General features: G+C 52.1%; 9 protein-coding genes across 9 annotated transcripts; 4 read left to right on the forward strand and 5 right to left on the reverse strand.

The window, feature by feature from the left end:
• Nucleotides 1–94: 94 nt before the first annotated feature.
• PV05_06225 (uncharacterized protein) lies at nucleotides 95–2,109 on the forward strand (the record flags this gene model as incomplete). The annotated part of the gene is made up of 2 exons (XM_013458943.1): nucleotides 95–765; nucleotides 822–2,109. 2 exons carry the CDS (start codon nucleotides 95–97, stop codon nucleotides 2,107–2,109), a joined length of 1,959 nt encoding a protein of 652 aa, XP_013314397.1.
• A 254-nt stretch (nucleotides 2,110–2,363) lies between these two features.
• On the forward strand, nucleotides 2,364–3,758 carry PV05_06226 (proteasome subunit alpha type-4). The gene is made up of 4 exons (XM_013458944.1): nucleotides 2,364–2,532; nucleotides 2,579–2,585; nucleotides 2,631–3,071; nucleotides 3,121–3,758. Exons 1-4 carry the CDS (start codon nucleotides 2,502–2,504, stop codon nucleotides 3,464–3,466), a joined length of 825 nt encoding a protein of 274 aa, XP_013314398.1. The 5' UTR covers nucleotides 2,364–2,501; the 3' UTR covers nucleotides 3,467–3,758.
• On the reverse strand, nucleotides 3,221–4,819 carry PV05_06227 (uncharacterized protein). The gene is made up of 6 exons (XM_013458945.1): nucleotides 4,678–4,819; nucleotides 4,505–4,548; nucleotides 4,298–4,371; nucleotides 4,057–4,118; nucleotides 3,843–3,944; nucleotides 3,221–3,791 (listed from the first exon to the last, which is right to left on the reverse strand). Exons 1-6 carry the CDS (start codon nucleotides 4,680–4,682, stop codon nucleotides 3,710–3,712), a joined length of 369 nt encoding a protein of 122 aa, XP_013314399.1. The 5' UTR covers nucleotides 4,683–4,819; the 3' UTR covers nucleotides 3,221–3,709.
• Nucleotides 4,820–5,369: 550 nt separating this feature from the next.
• PV05_06228 (uncharacterized protein) lies at nucleotides 5,370–6,300 on the reverse strand (the record flags this gene model as incomplete). Its single annotated transcript, XM_013458946.1, has 2 exons — nucleotides 5,370–6,186; nucleotides 6,236–6,300. 2 exons carry the CDS (start codon nucleotides 6,298–6,300, stop codon nucleotides 5,370–5,372), a joined length of 882 nt encoding a protein of 293 aa, XP_013314400.1.
• Nucleotides 6,301–6,562: 262 nt separating this feature from the next.
• On the reverse strand, nucleotides 6,563–7,849 carry PV05_06229 (uncharacterized protein; the record flags this gene model as incomplete). Its single annotated transcript, XM_013458947.1, has 3 exons — nucleotides 6,563–7,177; nucleotides 7,228–7,367; nucleotides 7,576–7,849. The coding sequence occupies 3 exons, from the start codon at nucleotides 7,847–7,849 to the stop codon at nucleotides 6,563–6,565; spliced, it is 1,029 nt and encodes a 342-aa protein (XP_013314401.1).
• A 668-nt stretch (nucleotides 7,850–8,517) lies between these two features.
• Nucleotides 8,518–11,269, reverse strand: PV05_06230 (uncharacterized protein). The gene is made up of 7 exons (XM_013458948.1): nucleotides 10,478–11,269; nucleotides 10,071–10,425; nucleotides 9,892–10,013; nucleotides 9,636–9,837; nucleotides 9,273–9,585; nucleotides 9,119–9,206; nucleotides 8,518–9,048 (listed from the first exon to the last, which is right to left on the reverse strand). The coding sequence occupies exons 1-7, from the start codon at nucleotides 10,555–10,557 to the stop codon at nucleotides 8,691–8,693; spliced, it is 1,518 nt and encodes a 505-aa protein (XP_013314402.1). The 5' UTR covers nucleotides 10,558–11,269; the 3' UTR covers nucleotides 8,518–8,690.
• Nucleotides 11,270–11,522: 253 nt separating this feature from the next.
• PV05_06231 (uncharacterized protein) lies at nucleotides 11,523–13,320 on the forward strand (the record flags this gene model as incomplete). Its single annotated transcript, XM_013458949.1, has 4 exons — nucleotides 11,523–11,795; nucleotides 11,850–11,954; nucleotides 12,038–12,310; nucleotides 12,361–13,320. 4 exons carry the CDS (start codon nucleotides 11,523–11,525, stop codon nucleotides 13,318–13,320), a joined length of 1,611 nt encoding a protein of 536 aa, XP_013314403.1.
• Nucleotides 13,321–13,781: 461 nt separating this feature from the next.
• PV05_06232 (uncharacterized protein) lies at nucleotides 13,782–15,753 on the forward strand. The gene has a single exon (XM_013458950.1). The coding sequence runs from the start codon at nucleotides 13,852–13,854 to the stop codon at nucleotides 15,640–15,642; it is 1,791 nt and encodes a 596-aa protein (XP_013314404.1). The 5' UTR covers nucleotides 13,782–13,851; the 3' UTR covers nucleotides 15,643–15,753.
• A 1,850-nt stretch (nucleotides 15,754–17,603) lies between these two features.
• Nucleotides 17,604–24,782, reverse strand: PV05_06233 (uncharacterized protein). Its single transcript, XM_013458951.1, has 3 exons — nucleotides 24,382–24,782; nucleotides 18,103–24,322; nucleotides 17,604–18,048 (listed from the first exon to the last, which is right to left on the reverse strand). The coding sequence occupies exons 1-3, from the start codon at nucleotides 24,657–24,659 to the stop codon at nucleotides 18,004–18,006; spliced, it is 6,543 nt and encodes a 2,180-aa protein (XP_013314405.1). The 5' UTR covers nucleotides 24,660–24,782; the 3' UTR covers nucleotides 17,604–18,003.
• Between the last annotated feature and the right edge of the window lie 11 nt (nucleotides 24,783–24,793).

The following is a 24,793-nucleotide window of genomic DNA, read 5'->3' on the forward strand; positions in this document are numbered from 1 at the left end:
GTAAGAGATGAGGATTTGTGCCATGCATAACCTCTGAGTGCCCTCAGCCCAAACATATTGCCAGAAGGACTTACAAAGGGTCTTTGCTACCGCCATGGTCCGCAAGAACCTCTTCTCATCGACCTGGTCCGCCGTCCGGAAAGTACCGCAAAACCTGGGGCATGTTGCTCGACTTGCTTTGCGAAAAGTGAAGCTTCAGATTCTGCCCCAGTTGACGAAATGGAAGGCACAGAGTGAAGAGCCCAAAGTTGTGATTTACAAGAACCGCGGGATCGCAGTTTTCAGTGTTTTGGCTCATGCGGTGCCTTTTGCTGGTGTTTTGACGCTGCTGATTTTGAATATCAACACGTTCTTCATCGGCAACCTTTCAACCTCAGCGGTGACCGCCTTTCAGTTTGCAGCCAAACTGCTGGAGCTGCTCATGCAGGCTTCATTGGCAGATATTCTGCTATACGCGATCCGATGGCAAATTGTACGGAATCAAGATCTGCCACTGGGTGGATTATTAGTGGCACCTTTGCGGACTACTGACGTCTCATATCTCTGGTCTTTGGAGTTCTGGGGTTCTTTGACCTCGAAGAGCTGGCGCAGTTATCGCAAAGCATATTTGGGACTCTTGATATTTGCTACAGTCTTGCTCGCTGCTCTGGTGGGCCCCTCAGGGGCAGTCGCAATTGTCCCCCGTCAAATCACTCATTCCAACAGCCAATACCTAAATATCTTGAATCCTCACGACGACCTCTTTCCTGACACCGCCAGCTACCTGTAAGGGAGCCCTGAACCTCTCTCAAGATTTTGGTCGCTAACGCCGCTGATTGCAGAGACGATGGCGCCGCTTTCGAGCAAGGCATCACGCAAATGAGTGAATTCTATGGCCCAGGGCCACACCAGCTGCTTGACGCAAAGGGCATACGACTATTCGGAACGCCAGCTAACCTTGGCCTGCCCTGGTCTACAGCGACAATTCCTTCGCGCGACATGGCGTATGTTTTGCGTCAGCAAGCTGCAAACCTGGTAAAGGACTCAGGTTCGCCGTCCAATGTTCTGACAGTGCAGACCTATCAAGCTCTCGTTCAGGGCGCTTGTGACGGAAACTATCTGTACGACATGGAACATAACAAGACTTACCTATCTTTTCCTAGCTCTGATGCACAAGTGAACCAACTCGTCACATGGGGTGAAACTCTTGGGAATGTCACGGACAATGCCACGATCTTATTCTTCACTAATCTGGCTCCATCTGCTCCTTCGCGAAGTTCGACTCTCATGGTGCTTGGCACGACTGCACCTCTTGACCGAAGCTACGTTGCGACAGCTTCCGCTTGCATTATCGATGCAACCTGGACCAATGTCACGCTCAATGTGTCCGCGGCCGACAGCTACAATCAGGTCAAGTACGTCCTAGAGACGCACTACGACGGCGAAATTCCGCAAGCTCAGAAAATCAACTTCCCCAGGTCGTACACAGATCATGTTCGATCTACCATCTTAGCATCTCAGACTGCTCTCGACTTCCTGAACAACCAGGTTTCCCCAAAACAAATCTTCGCGTTGGCACTTTCGAACGCGGATTACGACTACGTCGAGTACTCTAGTCTTGTTCTCGAACGGGACAAGGTCGATCCCAACACCGAGGCTGTGCACACATACCTGGACCAAATCCATGCTTGGACTCGGTACTCGGCCATCTCGATAGACATTGACGACAACAATGCGTTATCAAACCCCGCTTCCCTCACCTATCAGGCCGTCTCCCAATTGAAGCAGGGGTACGGTTACAATGCTAAGGACATCACGGTACAGCTCTCGCTTGCAGTGCTCGGGATATTCTGCGTTTTCGTGGTGGCGCACGTGTTTGTACTTCTCCTCACAGGCTACTCGGGGAACAACTGGGACAGTATTAGCGAATTGCTGATGCTGGGCTTGATGAGTCGAAAGCCGGACCATCTAGGGCCTCATGCTGGTGTGGGACTGGAAACCTTGAAGACATTCCGTGAGCCTGTCAGTGTCAAGGTGAACGACGAGGGGCACGTTGAGTTGGTTTTCGAAAATGATACAGGCGGCAAATTGGGAAGGAGTGGCCTTGTACTGGTGAACAAGGCTTATTGATTGTAGAAGTAGACTGCCGGATCAGAGACGTTTTGCAGCTATACGAGCTCATGGCCGCAGATTAGCAAGCTGTTAAGATGATATTTCGTGCTCCGTAGTGCCCAGTGATACGAATAGCATGAGAGGAGGTGAGATGTGGGAGCAGACTGTTCCGGTCTGACATGTCTGACGAATATTTTATTGAGCTTGGCAGGTCCAAGGCAACGGCTGGGGACGCGGCAAGGCGGCTCACTCGCGTACTACCTTGGTAAGTAACTGGCAAGAGCATCTCCAATACTTTGGACCTTGCGCAAGAGTCCTGTATTCTACCTCAACTCTTTCGCAGCACATCACCTAAGCCTCTACCGTTTTGTCCATTTCAATCAGCTACTTGTGAGGCTACCTTGTGAAAGATGGCTTCAGGCTACGATCGCGCGCTTTCCGGTAAGTCAATCATCCAGCAGATGTCGGTCATCGCTAACTGTCGCAGTCTTCAGGTAACACACCCGCTCTATTGCACCAGCCCATGCTGACCCAGGTAGTCCGGATGGCCACGTCTTCCAGGTCGAATATGCCCTCGAAGCAGTCAAGAGAGGAACATGCGCAGTTGGTGTCAAGGGAAAGGACATCGTCGTACTAGGATGTGAAAAGAGATCTGCAATGAAGCTTCAAGACACCCGAATTACACCTTCGAAAATCGGACTTATCGACACACACGTCTGCCTGGCTTTCGCTGGCCTCAATGCCGATGCTCGGATACTGATCGACAAGGCAAGACTCGAAGCACAATCACACCGACTCACAGTGGAGGATCCTGTCACAATCGAGTACATCACGAAATATGTTGCTGGTGTGCAGCAAAGATACACTCAGAGTGGTGGTGTCAGACCCTTTGGCATTAGCACACTGATAATTGGTTTCGACAAGGGCGACAAAGAACCAAAGCTATACCAAACAGAGCCCTCGGGCATCTATTCCGCATGGTGGGCCACTCCCTGAAGCTCCGGCTGCGCAATGCTAATTGAGATGCAGGAAAGCCAATGCCATCGGGCGATCGAGCAAGACCGTGCGGGAGTTCCTCGAACGAAATCACAAAGACGATATGGATCGGGAAGCGACTATTTCATTGACTGTCAAATCCCTCCTTGAAGTCGTCCAAACCGGAGCGAAGAATATTGAGATTGCAATCATGGCTCCAGGAAAGACCATTGAAATGCTGCCCTCCGAACAGATCGAACAATACGTCAAGACAATTGAGGCCGAGAAGCAAGAAGAGCAGGCAAAGAAGAAGCCAGGCAGAGCAGCTGCTTCGGGCCCAGGTACATCAACTCTGCCCACAAGACCAGTCACGGAGGGTGAAGGATCAGGGGATACTTGATGAATAGACCTCCTTGATCCGTCCTTTGCATAAGCGCCAGGAGTTTAGGTGATAAAATGAATCAAAACAGGGTGACCATTGCCTGTCGTGTCTGGACATGCATTTCATCAAGCCGCCCCAAAATGCTTCTCAGGGGAAACCATCCAGCAGCAAGCCGTCGGTTTGCACTTCAGGCTCCTTTGCATTAATTCCTAAAATTGAAAAAGGTGTAGCATAGTCAGCCTCCCTCGTATCGTCTTTGGTTCAGACCAGGCGTGTCTCGGCATTTTTGACATCGAATATTGATTGTTGCTCGGGCTGTCGAACGCGCTCATCTTTGAGCATCCTACTGTTGCTTAATCACCCTGTCGCCTTTGAAAAAACGATCCCAACATACCTGGCGTCCATCCTCGTGTCCTCACTCTCGACTTTCAGTGCAGCCTTTGGCGTCAAAGCGTCTATGACGAAGTGGTTGTCGCAATTTGGGCAGTACTCGTCGCTACACAATGGACGGGTCAGTATAGCTGGACTGGGATGGGCTGAGTTGGGCCAACAGGGATCGTGGTCGTGATCATCTCCATCATGGATGATGGTCAATACGGAGTACATACCTCTCATCCCAATCCTGGGTGTTCTTTCGGAATGCTTTTCGGCATTTCTTGCATACGAACGTCTGTGGGGTACACAATAGTGAGTTATGATCAGCCGCGGATGCGTAGAGGAGAGAGACGAGGAAACAGTAGGGGAGGGTGCGATGCTTAAACGAGCAACAACGGAACAGAGCCTGGTGGATGTGGTGGTGATGGTGGCGGTCAGTTGCGGAAGGTAAAGCTTTTGTAGGGAATACAGTACCATATCGAAAGTCTGTAGTAAAGGGTGTGTTTCTTGCTCGGCGTGGCACTCTGCACAGTCGAACCATTTTTTGCCTGTATTCCGGTGGACGGGTCAGTCAGCGGGCGACGGCGATGGGCGACGACCCTGGCCACCCCCCGGTTTTTGGGTTTGGGCTGGGCTGGGCTGGGGGTCGTTTCGGGAAAGGTGAAGTGAAGAGAAGCGTACAGCATGGACTCCGTATAGATACTTGGGCGTTTAAGATGTGTTTGCTGTTCGAAATTTAGAAATTGATTTTTGCTGGCCCTATTCCAGTGTAGAAGGTTAAGAAGAGGTCAAGGCGAGCCTTGTCCAGGGGCGTTTTTAGGAGGAGGAGGGGTGGGAGGGAAAAAGGAGCGTACCACATATCTACTTCTTTGGAAGGATATATTCGGCGTTTCGATTTCAAAGGCGCGTCTTGGATTGGATAGAGGATGCTGGATACTGGTACGGGGTATGTTCAGGAATATGATACCCTACCGTAGCCTTTTGTCGCTGTCGAAGGTGCCAGGTAAGGATTGTGAGGCGATTACTCAACGGCATGAACAGCAAAACTCTGAGTCATGTCTCAAATCAGGTGATTGGTTCTTGAGTCGTGCAGTCAAGAGCTCCATCACTCGCATCCTTGAACTTTGAGCGGAGGTTTCTACATGACCCTTTCCTCTAAGCTTCTGACCATCCCAAACAAGTGTCGCAGATGTAGCCGCTCCTATCGATCCACGACGTCAAAGACACCAGGCTTCTAGCGAGCGGACGCGATGCGCAATGTACAGATGCGCGCTTTAAGGAGGGCGAATTGAAGATATGGAATTTACCTCCTTTCTTGAAGAACGTCTATGTGCATGCGCAGCTTGCGAGTGACGGGCCTTTGATGCTCCTCCTTTTCGACGGCCCAGCAGCGTCACCTTGGGCGTCGGTATCAGCAACTGCTCCTGACCAATGGTGCGCTATACGAGCATCAGGCTACCATAGTCCTTAGCCAATTCGCCCTCATCCCCCATCCGATGCACTGCTGAAACCATTTTGTCCCCACTCCACAGTCAACGAACGACCACTACTCCGGAGGAGGAACTTCTACCCCCAACCACGTGTAGAACGGATTCTTGCCGGTGTGGTATTTCCGCGTGAAGGGGACAATGTGAGAAATGCTGTCACTTGTGCAAGGCAACGGCGGGATGCTGGTCAAGAAGAGACGTGAAACTTCCTTGCCACGCTTGGCCAAGTCGTATTTGTCGTTGTTGAAGAAGATGTGCTTGACCGTGTCGTCGCGGAGAAGAATCTGAGGCTCATCAAACACTAGGTACTTGAGGTTGTCGAATGTCATCTGCTCGTTGTCGACCATGCTCTTCAGCATGCCCGGAGTCACGGAGACAACCGGGCATTCAGGGTGGACGGACCTAAACCGAGTCTTGACCTTGCAGCGACCACCCAGAATGAGCTCGGGCGCGATGCCTGTACCTTCGGTGTACTTGACGAGCAGGTCATGGTTCGCTTGGGCTATGTCTCGGGAGTGGCTGATGCGCAGCAGGCGTGGCTTCAGCTGAATCGTGCCTCCATTCAGATTCGGTGCCGGGCTTGCTGAAGCGTTTCCGGTCGAGGTCGATGCCGAGGTCGTTACAGACGGGCCACATGTCAGGATCCTGTCCACGAAGGCCAGAGTTGCCAGTGTCTTTCCTTGTTCTGAAATGCCTTGGAGCCACATGTCAACACCCTCGTCCGAGCTTCGTTGCTGCGCGAAGCGCCATGTTGCTAATGACAGACCGCTCAGTGTGAGCACACCTTGTGCGCTTATGGCTCTGGCCAGATCGCGGTTTCGAACAGCGGTGTGTACTCTAACGGTGAGCGGTCCTGTTGCTTTGTTGTTGCGAGCACTGCAATTGTGTCAGTGCGCTCTCAGCAGTGAGCGGGACTCCTGCTTACTTAGCGGCGATGATTCCCTTTTGACCTTTTGTGACCGCGCTCCGATAGGCAGTTATGGACTCCATGTCTAGTGACAATCCTTCAGGACAGGCATGGACTGCCTCACGATATTTTTATAGAGGTGGATTTTGTTCGAACTGCTCAGTGACAGAGAGGCGTCAAGAGGGAATGAAGGGAAGCCAGAAGACGATGTGACGAAAGGGAAGCAAGCTGATGTACTTTGATGAAGTGAAAAGCAAGTGAGCTTACATTGATCATGGCACGCTCAAGGATGTTCTACCATGGTCCTTAGAGACAGGTGCGTGGGCGACCATCAGCTTCAAACTATCACCACAGGTCACCAGTCCTCCTACCTCTCTCAGGATGCAACCACTCCATCGCACTTTTGAGATTTATCCATCCCAGGAACGGCCTCGAAAGACCATAGCCAATCTTCTCCTGCATCCACTCCGGCAGCTCCCGCACCTTCTCGACCGGGTTGATGAGATATTGATTCTCTTCCTGCCGGAGCCAACCCCTCGTCATGAACGTGCTGTACACCAGGCGTTCCTCCAGCTTAATCTCTCCATTCTCATCTGGTTGGTCTGTCTTGTTTGCACTGCCTCCATGGAAACAGCCGCTCAAGACCATGAACCCATCTCCAGGCTGGAGCTCAGCATAGAATGTTTGAGACTCTTGGGGCGGACCAGCGGCATAATCCCAGAGGTGTGAACCTGGGATGAACCGTGTCGCCCCATTGCGTTTGGTAGTCCTGCTGCCCGCCACGAAGAATCCGATTCCTGCATCACGGCCTAGTTCGTGCTTTGCCACTGCCGGGTGGTATACGTGGTGGATGGCGTCGTCTCGATGTAATGCCTGATCACGCGCGCCCGGGTTGATGCTGAAGACGATGGTATTATTCAGTTGAGGCGTCGAGACCGAGACTTCGTTCTTGTCTCCAATCTGTAATGGTAAGTGTCTCCTACAGCGGCCACAAGACTTCGCACACATACCCAGTTGTGCTTCAAAGTGCTCGATAACAAGGCGTCTGTCACTCCTGTCCAGAGCGGATGACCGAAGATACGGTCGGCAAATGTCCTCGACTTGGTGACCAGTCCAAAAGCTCTTCGCGTCTCTGCTGGGAAGAAGTCACCTAGAATCATGCTCATGTCAGCGACGTGCACTCCCCAGACGGCAGAGCACAGCGTAAGTCTTTTCGGACAGCATCATTGACGTTCTGCCCTTGATACCAAGGCACCGCTGGTGCGACTCCGCCGGTGCGACTCCGCCCGGAGCACACAGCCACTGGAAGTCACGGATAGACGTTGTCCCAATGGGATAACAATCAACGTCGAACGTACCGTCGCCCCACGCAGTATCCTTCTCCAACTCCGGCCGGATATCCTTCTCGAGACTTGCTAACTCGTCCTTGTTCAGCACATTCCGTATGACCAAGCCACCAGCGACTCTTAGAGCATCCACCAACTCATCCACCGTCGCAGTCGCCGCGTCAAAAGTCTTGACCTCGGGCAAAGGCGAGGCTGGAGATTTCAATTCCTCTCTTGTGCTCACGCTGTTTGTAGTGGCGATTGATTTGGCAACCGGGACTGGAACTTCAACAGCTGAAGGAGCCATTTTTCTCGATGTTAAATCACGAAAAGTCTAGGATGCAGAAGAATACAAAAACGAAAGATAGGCCGGAACTGATATGATAACGCAGCACAGATGTGAGGCGAGTTCAGGTGTATCATAGAAGAGGCATCGATTCAGCCAAGCTGTCGAGTGTTACAACGACTGAACCTGCCCTCTGGCACCACATCTCTCCTACCTAATTGGTGTCAAGCTTCTCCTTTCGCAAGGAACAGGCCAGGCCGTAGAACTTCGCCAACGGCGCACCACATCGGGCGGCAGAGGTACAGCTTCTTGACCTGACAAATGAGATAGGGAGATTCGAGCAAGGCGACGAAATCGACTGTATTGGGAAAGAGAGGCTTATCAGCGAGTAGGATGCGGGGAAGAGCAGTTGTCGGCTGAAGAGAGCTTGACGCGAAGGTCTTGGGCTGGCTTGGCTCAGTGAGGGCCGCAAAGGGAAAGAGAGATGCGCAAATTGAAGGTCTGACTGGTCGTTCCATCTAGTGAATTGCTGGAAATCCTCGACATCGCGGCCTGGTTGGCTGTCGACCCAAGGCCTACAAGCTGGCTGCCTGAGCAAGTTCGGGACACAGCGATACGGTTCAGCAGACAGATACTGTATCTTGGGGTCATCACGCCGAGAAACTTCTGCCAGTGCAGCAGTAGATCATCAAGTCTTTGTTCAAGTCGTATCTCACTCTGTGTCAATCACACCAGTGCGCCTGTCCGCCTTCATCCCCAGAGCCACTGCAACCTCTTCCCTTCATGTCCTGCCCAGTCACAGCGGACTCACACGGCGAGATCTCGCCACCTTCATTAAACACCTAATCGATTAAACCTTCCTTCAAGCTTTCGAAGCGCCTGAAGCACGGCGGCCGCTCTCCTTCACCTCCATCGAGCCCTTGCCGGCAACGGACACAGCTTTCTCGGCAATCATTTCCTTCTCGTGCTCCTTTTCAATCTGCTCTTCTCCAACGAGTCCCTCAATTCTGGCCTTGTCTTCCCACTTGTGAGGGACGATGACGTTCTCTTCCAAGAAGTAGTTTGTCGGCTTGACTTGTGTCCAGATGATGCTGAGCAAGAACCCAAGACCCACGGCATACAATGTGAATTGCACAATCAACTGGTCGAGGTAAGACACGTTCTTGGAGTCAAGTACAAACGAAATGCACATTCCAAGAGCCGTTGTGCCTTTGAAGAGCCTGTGTGATGTTGTCAGTCTCATCTCGGAGAGGAAAAACAAGAACTGAGTAAGCAGCGTTATATACTTACCCGCTGAGTCTTGAGCAAATTTGAGGGTCATTGGACATGGCTCCCAAAGTCCATTGAACGCAGATCTGATAGGTAGCGTAAATGATACCTGATCACGGTCATCAGCAAAATTCTAGGAGCCACTAGATCTCAGAATATCTCATCAGGCACATACCTTCAAGGAGATACAGGGCAAATCCGGCGCCAAAGGCACTATCACTCCAGTCAATGCCGGGAGGCGTGTTCTTTTGCCTGTTCACATCGTTCTTGACAATCCATGCGGCCAGGCCGGCATTTGTGGCAAGGCAGAGAGCGCCCATTATGCATGTTCCCACCATTCCACGCACACGTCGAGACTTGATACGATTTGTATCCATCACAAAGGCCAACATGAGCGGGCAAGGCATCATGATGAATTGGAAGAGAACGTTGTTCAGTGATCGAGTCCTCAAGTTGAAATAGTAGGCGTTGATGCTAGAAAGCAGCGCCTATAGGCAATCAGATCTGTCAATTGGAACTTTGAACTCGCAGCACTCACCAAGTTCATCTCGGCCACAAATATGCCCGGGATGAGCATTAGAATCCGCCAATCTGTAAAGAGTCTGATGATACCGCGGACTTCCTCCATGACGTTAGGATCTTGGAAGATGGCGATGTGCGTTCCATCGTCTCGAACGACCTTTTTGGGGTCGATGATGAAGAAGAAAGCAATGAGAATCGCCATGCACATGATGACGATACTATTTGGATGTTAGCTAAGATTCAAGCAACCACAGAGAGCACGAGCAACGTACAAGACAGCATAGACCGCGTTCGACACTCCTGTCGACTCGGTCTGGTGGAAGTTGACGCCAAAAGCGATCAGGCTGCCGATAGTGCCTCCGAAGGAAGTAAAGACCCATTGCCAGGTGATGAACTAGAGTACAGTACAGTCAGTTTCAGCACCACGAGGTACCTTCCATGCTAAGCTTACCAAAGCTTTCTCGTCCTCTTGGGCATACGCAAACTGAATGAAACCGCAAGCAGTCCACAGACAACCTGCTGTTACACCCAAGATTGCGCCACCAAGGTACGGGAACCAACTGTTGCCCTGACGATCAAAGTACCAAAGACCTCCCACGTAGAGTGGATATCCAATTGCACCGAACATCATGGTAACTTTGGGCTTGAAGATGTTCAGGATGGCTCCACCAATCCAACCGAAGAGGCAGAAGAGCCCATACAGCACCGCATTCGTGGTCGAGGCGACCGTCTGAGAGCTCGGGCGTCCTCCACCAGCACCAAGACCTGTCAAGGCAAGATAGATACCTGGCAGACAAAACAAAATGCTAGATACCTGCGTCAGTATTCTCAAGAGCACAATTCCAGGGCAAGACTGACGCTCCAACGACAAAATTCTGATTGATAGGTCGATTCAGGCGGAATCGACCTTTTCCCAAGGAAGGCTCCATGAACTTCATAACTGCAATTATTTGATGCTTGTCAACACTGAGTCCGGAACTTAAATGCTTCTATACCTCTGCGGGCAAGACGGACAGTAGCCAGCCTCCAAGACAAGAGCAATGATAGCCACCATTATATATGGCTTCCGTCTTGCCCTGCAACAGGCATAAGACGACCTGTAGTGTCGTAGCGATATTGACCGAGGCTGCGCTCATTGCCGCTGTAGTAGGCTAATCACCTTGACGAAGCCATCAAGGGTACAGTCCAAGCTGGACCAATCACGATAGGTGAAGGTCGCTGTTATCATCCCTTTTTGTGGGCCGGAGTCAATTGTTTGGACGCCCAGACAAGTTGTTGTGATAACGTGGTCGAGTTCCGAGTTCCGTCATGCGGAGAGAGACTTCAGTGCTTCTATCGCCGTGGCTTCCCTGCTGTCGATAGTGAGTACCGGGGTACAAGGTGTGAGGAGGATCAGCCGCCAATCATCGCAGGCTGCCAATCTGGTTGAGACGAAGGGCGCTAGGAGATCAACACCACACCATGCATCTCTCTTTCCTAATGAAGCTGCCAGGTTTTGATCGACGCTGGAGATGCATATGCCATGCTTGTAAGCCTGATGATCCTTATCTGAGTTCCTGGCATATGCGTTGCTGCGTTGTGATAAGATATCAAAAAGACCGAACAGGACATACGCCGGAACGCAATACTCCGCTTTCAAGGCTTCCTCCCACTCGCATGTTATGAGAGAGACGCCTATCAGGAAGTTGCCAACGCCGAGCCTTAAGACCGCGATAATAGTTCCGATGGCTCCTCGACTTGATGATCCGGCCGTTGACAGCGATAGTCTTCAGCCAAGTCACGACGAGCCTTTGAGTTCCTTAAAGTCTTCCACCATCCGCCGAAGAGGACGAGTCAGGCAAGATTGGATACAGGGCCGATTAGATACCCTAGCCTTTGACGTAATTGTATCCTGCTATTCAGAATGGTTCTTGCTCTCTGGGAAGAACGCGCAAAGAGTGCGCGGGATTTTCGCGACCACACTCTGAGCAAAGTTGATCCTCCCTTTGACCCTCTCCCCGATCCACTGCCGCTGTCGTCTCAAGAGCTGCCAAAGAAGTATCTCACGGCCAGAGAATATGAACTTACCCAGAAACATGATGCCATTGAGCTTCTTGAAATGCTGCGGACCAAGAAAGTCACCTCGGAGGAATTGACCCGGGCTTTCTTGCGCAGGGCAGCTCTGGCGCAATATGCTGTACGTTCGCAACTTTGGCTACCTCAAAGAGGCTTGGACTGAATAGTATTTCAGGTCAACTGCGTGACGGAATTGATGTGGGATGAGGCACTTGAGCGAGCGAAATATCTTGACTCTCTTTCCGAGCCCATCGGTCCCCTCCATGGACTTCCCATCTCGGTCAGTGCCTTTCACGTCGGTGGCCGAGGATCGCACTACGCTCGGCTTAGCCAGCTCCCAAGGGCTTGCGCTGATTTGCATAGGTGAAAGAGCACCACGGATTGAAAGGCAAAACGTGCCACGCGTCGTATGTTGCTTGGATTGGCACGGAGTCCTTGGCAAGTTCACTGAATGATTACCTGTACAATGCTGGATGTGTTTACTATGTTCGCACCACGGGTCCGCAAACACTCATGGCTCTGGAGTGCAACAACAACATATATGGTCGAACGGTCAACCCCTGGAATCGCAATTTGACCTGCGGTGGAAGCAGTGGCGGAGAAGGCTCTCTGGTAGGCTTCAGAGGAAGTGTCTGGGTATGTAACGACCGTCGCATCTGAGCAGCTGAAAGCTAACTGGATGCAAGGGACTTGGTGGCGATATCGGCGGCTCCGTGCGGGCTCCAGCAAGCGATAATGGAATATACGGCTTCAAACCGACCTCCAGACGCCTCTCGCTACAGGGTATGAAAGCTACCAACAAGGGTAGAGATTCTGTCATGGCGACATACGGTCCTCTCACTCAGTCTCGAGAAACGATCAACCTCTTCATGAAAATCATCCTGGACAACGAGCCGTGGCGGCACGATCCTTGGCTCACCGTCAAGCCTTGGACCCCCGTGACGTTTACAAAGCCCCTGAAGATAGCCATCGAATGGTCTGATGGTGTGGTCAAGCCGCACCCGCCCACCTTAAGGGGCTTGAAGATCGTCGCCGATGCTTGCAAAGCGGCTGGTATGGAGGTTGTTGACTGGGAACCGTATCAACACGACAGAGCTTGGGATATTGTATCGCGTCTGTACTTTCCTGACGGTGGAGAAGACACCTTAGCTCCAATCAAGGAAGCCGGGGAACCTATTCTTCCTCTCACCAAGTTCATCACCGAGGAGCAGCCCCAAGTCAAAAAGCTCGACATGCACGAGTATTGGGAGCTCTGCTGTGAGCGAGACGCGTACCGTGAAGAATATGCCGAACACTGGAACAAAACAGCTGACTCCGGCCAGGAAGTGGACGTTATCGTGGCACCAGTAACGCCTGGAGCAGCGCCTCTCCACGATACTGCTCGCTATTGGCCTTACACAAGCCAGTGGAACTTGCTGGATTATCCCGCTGTTGTTTTCCCAGTGACTTTTGTCGACGTCGAAGAGGACAAAAAGGAAGAAGGGTACACCCCGATGAATGACCAGGACAAATACAATCATGACCTATATGACGCGGAGAAGTGGGTTGGAGCGCCTGTCAGCCTTTGCATCGTCGGGAGAAGACAGATGGACGAAAAGGTTATGGCTGCGTTAGAAGCGGTGGAGAAGGCGATGGGGCGGCAGTAGTGATTCCTTCTTTGGGGACACAAATCTTTAGCCCGGCTGGAAGACAGACAATAACATGTGGAAGACTCACGCAGTATATCGCAGTATATCACACGTTGATCTGTAAGTTGGGTGATGAAGTCCAATGACGAAAGTGACTGCTCGAGCCCTCGAATTCGTTCCTTACCATCAATTGACCCGAGGTTGTGCATCACATCGAGAGCAAGTGAGCTCTTTCGTTCGCGTATCGTACGCATGTTCCGACCTTTCTTGGACATTTGCAGGCAAGAAGCGACGGAACGGCAAGTCGACGTGTTGTCAGTGAAGTTGAGGAGTGCCTTGAAAGTGTCAGCCAATCGGAGATCTTAAATTTCCGCAGAGCTGATTGGTTCGTGATAAGGCTCTGCCCACGTGATCTTGAAAGATAAGAGGAATGAGGGGTCTTCTTATCAAACAACGCCTTGAACAGTGTTGAACGATCCCTCATCTCACCATTCTCGTTCCATCGCCAGCCTTGAATTGTGGCAAAAGAATGCTCAAGTGTCAGCGTCAATGTCTGTAACAGTTTGCGCGTCACCACCCACATCCACTGCCCCGCGGCGGAAGAATTTGGCAGGCAAAAGAACCAATTCACTCGGCTGGGCCAAGGCTGACTGCCACACCTGTGCAGAAAAACAACGGTTCTGCGATCGCCGCCGCCCAAGATGTAGTGCCTGTCTTGACGAGGGCGGTATATGTGGCGGCTACATACAGGCACTGAATTGGGAACGAGGGACTGTTCGACTGGGGAAATCGCGATCCAAGTCAATATCCGGAGCACCCGAGAAATCGCTACCAGATGAGAATTCCATCGCCCAATTGCCCCAGCCACCCACATTCGTCTTCGTCGACGAGACTCGGCCAGCCGAGCGAACGAGGAAGAAGGCAAGGAAGAATTCAAAGTCGAGCGTTTCGAACCTCAGCCAGGGTGATCGCTCCGCGCGGTCGTCAATCTCCTCTAATTGGGACTCTATCTCTCCAACATCTCCCTATTCACCATGCTCTCAAGCAAAGAGTGCGACGCCTCCATCCGTATACGAGCCCCAAGAGGTCATTCTCTCTCTGTCACCTCGGATTGAAAGGCCTCCGATCGAGGACGCTTTGGCCTTCTACCACTCCCGCTTCTCAAAGACGACTCTGACCTGGGATGTCCCCGTCAATCCATGGCAAGCGGCCCTACCGCAAATTCACGATGATATTCCCTGTGTACGCTATGCGGCGATCGCACTTGCTCAGCGTCAACAAGCACACCTTGCCAACAAGGCCGAGGGACTAGCCGTTCTCAACCTCAAAGCAAAAGCGCTGTCCGTCTTCGCCGCTCATCTCAATGACCTTTCTATTGAATCAGGCATCTCAACTTCTCTTTTACTCATAGCACTTGACTATGCGGAGACTGGTCTTTCGAATTGGACCATCCATTTGCGTGGAGCTCTGCATATCCTCGAGTCCAGCGGCGGCATCCGACTTGCAGAATCGCGTCAGAATCTCCGAAGTCAGATCGCCATGTTACTCTGGTATGACGTGGCTAGGGCGATGCTGTCGCGGTGTCCACCCATCTTTCCAAGACGATACATCGAAACTCTCATGCTGTGGCAAAGCGAGAGTGAATGGAGCATGCTTGGTCTCAATGGTCTCCCTGATGGTATGTTTCTTGACATGTACGACCTTGCAATAGCAGCCTCGCATCCTGAAGAGTTGTCAGCCGAAATGATCTCAGCATTCGAGGCGAAGATTTTGGATGCGACGGTCAGCAATCATGACCACAGGCAGCTCGCCGCCATGGCACGCGTGTGGAAGCTGGGACTGCTGCTTTACTGCCGACGTGTGCTGGTTCCTCTCATCTCCGGCGAGGAGTCCGCGAGGTATGCCCTTGAGAACGACGTAAAGCCATCTCTGCCAGTCGTTGGCCTCGCAGCAAAATCCTTACACGACCCGCACGACCTTGCTCTCGAAATCCTCCGCATCGTAGCTGACCTACCTCCGGACAGCAATTTCCAGAAGCAATGCTTGATGCCAATAATACTTGCTTCAGTAGAAGTACCAGCTTCCAACTCGCAGTACCGCAAGATCGCTGTCGACTACTGCGAGCGCTGGAAGGATAGGACTGGCATTTGGATCTTCGATTCGGCGTTGGAGTTCATGAGTGGCGTTTGGTCAAGGAATGATCGTGAAGTGACTGCTAGCGAGCTACGAGATGGCACCTTGCACGAATCTGATGTTGAGGGTACGAAAGCAACTTGTATAACTGTGCCATGGACCGAGATATACCCACGGGGCATCGAGTACGGATTTCTGTTTGGCTGAATGACACATATAAGACGGTGAATTGCATATCCTGCCTCACGTACCTGGCCCCAGGGAGAACTACCGTAGTTAGTATCTAGATTGAGCAATGAACCATGTCAGCGCCTGAAATCCCATCACCATCATCATGAAGAAGCCTACTGAGCATGAATATATCTGCCCTGAACCTGGGCGGATCCAGCTCCTCCTCCTCCTCCTCTTCATCATCACCATCACCCACCGCCACGCGTAAATCCACGCAACTGTTTTCGTATCGCATCCACGTGTACAATGCTGTGAATCCTCAAAGCTCAAAGCCAAATACTCCTCGTAGCGTTCTCCGTTTGTATCCTAGCACCCCTGTGACAACCTCACCCGGGCGTACATATGCATAAGTTACTCGACGACACTATACTAACTACCCAGGTGGAATCCCAGGACCCGCGCGGCCTCGCCGTCGTCCCGGAATATTGAACCCACCGGATCTCACGTTCCATTACGGAGTACGATGGGTCCTATCACTACACGTCACAGTAGTCTCAGTCCCCCTCGTCATTCTCAGCGGCGCCACAGAGCGCCACAACGAAACTATCAGATCCGGACGAGTCTTGTATTTCTCGACCAGGTTACTAGCATTGACACCCCAATTTCTGGCAGCCCGTCAAGGCCTAATAACAAACAACCTTCTTCCCATCCCATCCCATCCCATCCCATCCCATCCCCCGAGGCTGGCCAACGTCCCCTAGCAACATCAAATAAAACAATGTTGTAGTCCCCACAAAAAAAAGGCACCATGATGGCACCAACGTCAACAGCCATCCCCACGTCAGTTTAAATTACCTTCCAGGATGGCAAGGAAAGGAACAACAACAAAATACGAGTACCGACCAGGCTTGTCACACCAATATTTTACCGCCAAGATGTCAGGTACGAGTACCAGCAAGCCCAGGGTGCCCAGGTAAAGTACCAGGCTGGGTGCCAGGTATCCGGGCCATGAAATTCCACTCGCACCCACACAGACACGAATGGATGGACATGGTATGTATGTTTCAGTCTCACAGTCCTCCGTACTCTGTACATACAGTAGTAGCCTTCCCAAAGGTGACGGAGGTGACGCACACCAAGCCAATATTGACCCCCGACTACCACACTCGTAGTAGTACAGTACGTAGCCAATTTTGTCAACCTCATGCAATGCGTTCGCATAGATGTTCTACACAGTACTAGTACTAGTACTTCATTGACGCTGCCAGGTCAGGTATGCAACCATTACGCTGCAAACCTCTCAGTGGGTGCCGAGCCTGCGAGGAGGAGTGAGACATGCATGTCCCAAGAATCCAATAATTCAAAGGATCCCTTTTTCCCGTGTTTTTGGCTTCCCGCAATCGGAAAAGGCGGGTTCGGACTTGGACTTGCTGGCGTCATACATACAGACACACAGATGCGCATGCCGAGGTACCCAAAATCGCCAGAAAGAAATCGATTGAGGTATCACAGCAGACGAGCCATACTGCGTAATAACTCGTAGCCTCAACTTGCTGGTCCGCGAAAAGTCAACAACGATCGGCCTACATAATACTAACTTACCTTAGGTACGTAGGTAGTCATTCAGCCAGCCACCTGTGCTACATTAAAGACCAAATAAGTGCAACATGCGAGAAGCCTCCCGTACTCTCCATATGTAGATCTCTTCTTGGTACTTCACTTCGTCGACGGGTGGCTTTTTGTGGTTGTGTGCCGGTTGTCCCGGAGAGCGACAGATGACGCCAATCGGTCAAGCACAGGGCCTCCATCCAGACGGTCGGTAACTGTGTACACTTCGCAAGATGGAAGTTCAGTGTTGGCGTTCAGCTTCGTCGTCTTAAACAGCAGAGGCCCAGCAGCGAAATGCAATCCATCAACTGACAACAGACGGAGGCAAGCTGGTAAAAGAGAACCGAACATTCATGATGCAATCCAGCCGGAAGCAGAACGAACAGAAGTTCTGTCAAAAGATGCGCATTAAGAATCTCAAACTTCGTAAAGATATGAATGACATTTGAAGGGGCTGTAAAAATAAGCCCCTTCGAAAAGATAAAGAGACAATTCCCCATGATCACTCCGCTTGCCCTTCTCTGAACCACTATGCAACGCCTGCCATGAAAAGCTTCACCGTCGACAATCTGGAGAAAAAGCACTTGTCCCAAAAGCCGCAAGCCAAAAACGCTTCTGAAAATGCCCATCAGAGAACCTGTGGCCAACAACGCTAGCAAAGCCCATTCAATATGTACGACCCTTTTTCTCAGGAAGCAAGCAAGTCGTGAAAAGCCAATGTCTATATCCATACACAATTCCCAATTCGCCTCTATCAGGTATCTCGTTGCGTGAAAAGGTCGAGCTCTTTTACACCAACAGAGACTCGCGAATAAATTGACCAACACCCTTAGCCTGGAATGCTAGTTAGCAAATGATCAAATACAAGTCGGTGGGGCTTCAACTTACCACTGGAGGCTTCATCATGGTGAAATGGTTGCCATTGACGGTAACCATCTTGCAGACTTCAGGGCTCAAGAGTTTGTCCCAGCCATTGGGACCGAAGTCGTTTCGGTTGTCCAAGAGCCACTTCATGCTCTTCGGGTCATCAGCTTGCGGCGGTGGTCGTGGATCACCTGGCTTGCCACAGACACCGTCGGTGGCCCAAATGAGGAGGGTCGGTGGTGCCTTGAAGTCATGTGTCGACTTCAATTCCGGACGGTAGGCAGTCAAAGCCTTGATGCTGTATTCGAAGTGAGGCAGCAACCAGTTGGGCGTCTTCCCGGTTCCAGTTCCCAAAAGACCAATCTCGTCGAAGAAGTGGTGAAGACGGGCAGGCAGAGGCTCCAATCGGATGGGGCACGGTGAGTCAATGAGGATCAGTTTCTCGACTTGATAGTTCCTGTCTGGACGGGATTTCTGGAGGTCGGCCAATTGTCTGGTAACCTCGTAGGCGACGACACCCCCAGCAGACCAACCACCAAGGATGTATGGACCGACAGGTTGTCGGCGCATGACTTCCTCAAGGTAGAGTTTGGAAACACCTTCGATACCGCAGGTGTAGCTGGTAGGGTCCTTCATGAAGGGGCAGTTGAGACCATAGACTGCCAAGTTCTTGCTGTCAATAGCGGGAATGGAGACGTAAGAGGTGGCGGATCCGGATCCATCGGGGAACAGGAAGAGGTTCTTGGTGGCAGTCTTTGGATTGCCCTGAAGTAAGACAGAGGTGGCAGGGGGCATCTGCACAACAACCTCAACCGGAGGAGCGGCAGGAGCCACAATGATGTTCTGCTTCACCTCTGGCTTTGGGGCTGGTGGTGGAGCAGCCTTCTGCTTCTCAAGGCCGAGCGCCTTGCGCAAGTGGCCAAGAGACGGGTTATCGGCCAGAATGGTAGGGTCGAGGTCGATTTCATGTTCTTCACGAAGCTTGCCGAGGACAGTGAGAGCCATCAGGGAATCCATTCCGAGGTTGCTGAGGTCAGTAGTCTCAGTGATTTCGGCCAGATCCATCTCCATCTCCTGAGCAATGACGACGCGGATGGTCTCAATCATGTCACCGCCATCCGCGGAAGCAGCCGGAGCCTGAGCAACAGCTTCGACGGCAGCAGACTTGCCTTGCTCGGTAGGCTTCGCTGGGAAGTCCTCGGTGTCGGGCGTGGTGATACCAGACTCGACAGTGTCGTCATCACTCTCGGAGCCAGAGTCGGTTGACTCAACAGAGCTTGCGTCACCAGCAGCAGCAGATGGTTCGGGGCCCGACATGCCGCTAAGATGCTTGCGAAGAGCACCGACCGAAGAGTAGTCGGTGAAGAGAGTGCTTTCCACCTCGAGGTCGAGATCTTCACGGAATTTGCCCGAGATGGTCAAGGACATCAAACTGTCGACACCCATATCAGCCCATTGGATGTCGTCGTTGAGCTCAGACTGGTCAACATCAATCTCTTTGGCAATGATGTCAAAGGCGCGGACCGCAAGACTGCCAGCAGAAGAGGCTTTCGGTGGGGCAGGAGCCTTGACTTTTGGCGCCTTGACCTTGGGAGTCTTGACCTTGGGAGCCTTCGGCGCTGGTGCCGCGACGGGTGCAGGAGCTGCGGCAACAGGTGTTCGTGCAGCGGAGACCTTGGGTGCAGAAACAGGAGTAGCAGCCTTACCGCCAGCGGCAGCCTTGGGCTTGGGCATCATGACATCCATCAACTTCCGAGGGATGCACTGGAAACGGACTGCACCCGCAACACCGATGACTTCCTTGTCCTCGTTGAAGACGTAGACGTCGCCAGCCCTCATCTTGCTGCCAGCAACAGGTTGCATCTTTACATAGGCAAAGTATTGCTTATCATGCTTGAGCGGCTCGATGAAACGAAGGCTGGACCAACCATGGGAGATGTAGCACTCTTCCATGCGGTTGACGGTGGCATTGACCGTAAATCCTGAAAGATGGCAGGCGCTGTCGATGTGGTAAGGGCTGAAGTAGAAGTCGCCATCATTGGGCCCAGCTCGGAGCTTGATGTTGCTGGTGGCTTCAAATTCTGGCCCGTCAAAGACCACACTCTGCATACCTTGGTAGATATCAGAGTAGTCGACCAAAGCACCGAAAAGCTTGTATGCCATTGCACGGCTGACCTTGTCGGCCTCACCATTCTCCATTTTGTGCTTCAGGAGATCAATTCGGGATTGGATGAGGTATGAAGTTTTACTCCATTCCTGCTTCCAGGCAGCAGCATCTTCGAATCGGATAATGCACTTGGCGTGGACAACATCCTTCCTTCCGTTGTTGGTAGTGACAGTGAAATCAGCCTTTCGTGCGTTCATGTCGATGGACATGGCCATTCGGACGATTTGACTTTCTGGCTGGTTGATGTTCTTGAGGAGAAGAGGTGCTGGGTTGTCCATCGTACCGATGTTGATATCCACCTTCTCGCCGGGTGAGAGCAAGTCAACACCATAGTTGATCAAGGTATAGGCCATGTCAGCATAGAGCGTGGATGGGCAGAGACCACTGCCATTGACCAAGTGGCCAGCAATGACTGGGAACAGCTTGGGGTGAGCGAAATCGGACTCTGCAATGATGTTAACAGTCTTGCCCTTGACCTCCTCAGACACGATTCCTTGGACTGCAGTGGACAGGTATTTACGGGCCTTTGCAGGGCCAGCAGAAGCGGTGGCGGCTGGAGCTGGTGCAATAGCCTTGGGGAAGTCGCCCTTGTATAGGAGCCAATCACCAGTGTACTGAAGCCAATAGTTCTTCTCGTCGTATCCGTAGAAAGGCAGATCATTCAGGACACGAAGAGACTCGTTCTCCTTGTGGAAGGCATCCCAGTTGAGGGCCTTGCCAGAGGTGTAGAGACCAGCCATTGAGGTGGAGATGATCTTCCAAGGGTCCTCATCACGGCGCATGGTTGCCAAAGTTGGGACAGACAGGCATGACTTGATCATGCTAGCGCACAAAGGATGGCCACCAACTTCAAGCCAGAGGGTGGTGTCACTGATGGTGGCAGACGACATGCCAGAAGAGAGGCCACCAACAAAGTCGACAGTCTTGCGACAGTGTCTGCTTAGGTAGAAAGCATCGAAAATACCACCGACGCTGACAACGTCACTGAGAAGGGGGGAGATGACCGGAACGCGTGGAGCGTGGTATTTGATAGGAGCTGCCAACTTCTCGAAGTCTGCGAGGATGGGATCAACCTGCGAAGAGTGGAAAGCAAATGGCAACTTCAGCTTGGTGCACTTCTGACCAGCGTCAGCCAACTTCTGTGCAACAGCATCAATGTCCGCCATTGTGCCCGAGAGAACAGTGTCCGAAACACCATTGATGCATGCAATCTCGATCTTGCCTTGGCTGTTGGCAACAACGTCCTGGAGCCCAGCGACAGGGGATCTGACTGCAAGCATCGCGTGCGTGCCAGCCGTGCACTTCTGCTCAAGGAGCTGTGCTCGCTTTCCAACCAGGTAGATGGTGTCGGCGACGGAAAGAACACCTGCAGCCTGAAGTGCAGCATACTCACCCAGAGAATGGCCAATAACCACGCTGGGGGTGACTCCCCAAGTAGCCCAGAGACGAGTAAGAGCCATCTGGACGCAGCACATTCCCAGTTGTACGACTGTTGGTGGCAGGTGCTGTACCTCTGTGGATCCGTCGATCAAAGGCATGATGGATGGCAGACCTTGTCGGAGGGCAATCTCGTTGAACTCTTCGATATCGGTTCGAAATTGCTTAGACGTCTCGAAAAGCTTCTGACCCATGCCAGAGTATTGCGAGCCTTGTCCAGTGAATGCCATGGCGATTTGTGGAGCGGCAAGAGGAATAGGGTTGTGAGTCTGGTCAGCGATAGCCTTAATTGATTGTTGCAGCTGGGCAATTGACTGGACCGGGAATGCAGCACGGTAGTTGTAGTGAGCCCTTCGAGCTGTCACGGTATATGCCAAATCAGTGAGCCCAACGTTGGGGTTGGCGGCCAGGTACGCTTCATACTTTGCGAGTGTCTTCTTGAAGGAGGCCAAGGATTTGGCAGAAACAGTGACAACATGGGTAGAGCGAGGGTCAGCTGTCGGCTCCTTTGCCACTTCAGGTCCATCCTGCAGAAGCATCGCCGTGTTACCACCAGCTGCACTAAAATTGTTGATGAACACGGTTCGCTTGCCACCGGCAGGGCGTGGGAATGGTGTTGGCTGGAAAGCAATGTTGACGTTGCGCTCCTTCAAATCAGGGGCAAAGTTCTTGTTCATCTGCTTTTTGATTCCCGTGTGAGGTGGGATCTTGCTCTTTTGAAGCATCATGAGGACCTTGATCAAGGCACTGACGCCCGAGACAGCCTCACCGTGGCCGATGTTGGACTTGACTGCACCGACGTACAATGGCTGATCTGGGCGTCTGCGGTTCTGTCGAGGAGCGAAGACAGATGTGACTGACTCCATTTCAATGCCGTCTCCAGCCTGAGTACCAGTTCCGTGCATTTCGACGTAGTTCACTTCGTTGCAAGGGACGTTGCACTCCTTCAAGACCTTGTCGAACAAGAAGGCCTGGTTCTCGGCGCAAGGATGGGTAATGGAAACTGCCTCAGCAGAGTGATTGGTACCAATACCACGTATAACACCCAAGATAGGGTCTCGGTCGGCCATAGCATCATCCAACCGTTTCATGATAACCGTGCAGACGCCGTCACCTCTGCAGTAACCATCGGCATCATTATCCCAGGTTTTGCAGGATCCTGTCCTGGAAAGGAAATGACCTCTGCTAAGACCGGAGAAAATATCGGAATTGGTCAGGACGTTGGCACCACCGGTAAAGGCGGTGTCACATTCATTTGCTCTCAATGAGGTGATGGCCACGTTGATGGCGGCGAAACTGGAGGAGCAGGCAGTATCAACTGAGAAACTGGGTCCGGAAAACTTAAAAAAGTAGTTGATGCGGCCAGGGCCAAAGGCACGCACACCCCCGGAAATGAAGTATGTATCAATGTCCTGGGCGGCGTTCACCTCACGCCAGTCGTCGGAGGTCTGACCATAGAAGGTACCAATTCTGTCCTTTTTGGTGGATGGAGTTCGGTCAGGGACGATACCTGCCATTTCCATAGCTTCGTAACCAGTTGCAAGCATCAGTCGCTGCATAGGGTCGGTCTGAGCGGCTTCTCGAGGAGACATGTTGAAGAATCGGGCATCGAATAGACCAGGCTTTTCGATGAAGTTAGCGAACGGTGTATGTGAGGTGTTCTTCTTCTTGGATGTGGGATCTGTGTGAGACTCGACAGGAAACCTGTCCGGAGGAACTGGTCGATGAACGTCGAGCCCCTTCTCCAGCAGTTGCCAGAAAAGCTCGTTGTCTGCAGCATCGGGAAATCGACCGGAGTAGCCAACAATGGCGATGTCAGCTTCTCGCTTCGAATGCTGAGTTCCTGCTGGAGCCACGGCACTCCAGTGAGATTGGTCTTCGAGAGTAACCTTTGACGTGCTGGCCTTGAGGGCCGAGACAACGCTGCTGGCAAGGTTTGTTGGGCCAACAGCAAAGACCTTCGCTTCTGAAGGCTTGCCAGAGGCACAGTACTTCAAGACCTTGTCCCATCGCAGTGGCTCAATTACAACCTCCTTCAGGGCATTTTGGAGGAGCTCGTATCCATTTTGAGCTTCGACTGGTTTGCCAGTAACGCTGGAGCAGACTGGGAATCTCACGGTGGTGTTTCCGAAGATGTTCTTCGTCTGTGGTCGCAGGATCTTGTCCAAATCTGATTGGGAGTGTAGGTGGGATGCGTGGTAGGGAGCAAATATTGATACAGGGGCATTTTTATGCGTTCGGAAGAATTCTGAATCCTCGAAAAGAGCGGCCTTCGTTGATGGAGGACCGCTGATTGTGACGGAAGTGGCTGAAGATGCACTGATCCATAGTCTGCTTGTTGGTGCTGTGCCCTTCTCTTTGTGGAAAGCATCCAAAGCTGCCTGCGCCGACTTCTCGTCCGCAGCAACGATGGTAGACCATGAGCCTGACTTGGAGTCGCCCTCAATCTGCTCTGCTACTCTCCCAACGTGGGCACCGGCTCGGAAGGCGATTCGGACGGACTCGACGGCCAAGGGAAGAAGAGCTGTCAATGAGTCTGCAGAGGCGACCGCTGAAGCCGCAATTAAACCAGTACATAGGCCGACCAATCGTGCATCTGCATTATGAGGAATATATGAAGGCGTTCTCTCTTCGAATGCGCTGGAGAGAGAGGTCAGTGCTGAGCCCGACGATTTTCAGGGGCAGGTCAAGGCACGTACCCAATGAAATGAGTGAACTGAGAAATACAAACGAGAGCGCTCTCAACGGCGGCATCCTTTGCCTCGCCTCTGTAATAACGATCGACCAACTCTTGAACGGTTGAGAAATTAGGGACTGCTTTTGAAGGATGGGATCGGTTTCTGTTCTCGATTCTGAGGGCGTCGCCGGCTCGCTCCAGGAAGGCTTGTAGAATAACATCGTCCTTCCGGGTGAAGACCTTGGCGAAGAAGGCCCTGCAGTCGGCGGTTTGGTCGCCGAAGACGTAGACCTCCTCCATGTTGACGATTGAAAGAGACGACGACTTCGAACGAACGTTGATTTACACGGGAGAGGAAAGGGGAGAATAGGGAATGGTCAGCTAGTTATCATATAGGAGTTGACGGGGCCCGGGTATGAAAATAGATCAATGAG

This window comes from Exophiala xenobiotica (genome assembly GCF_000835505.1).
Source record: "Exophiala xenobiotica strain CBS 118157 unplaced genomic scaffold supercont1.4, whole genome shotgun sequence".
In the NCBI taxonomy this organism is placed as follows: domain Eukaryota; kingdom Fungi; phylum Ascomycota; class Eurotiomycetes; order Chaetothyriales; family Herpotrichiellaceae; genus Exophiala; species Exophiala xenobiotica.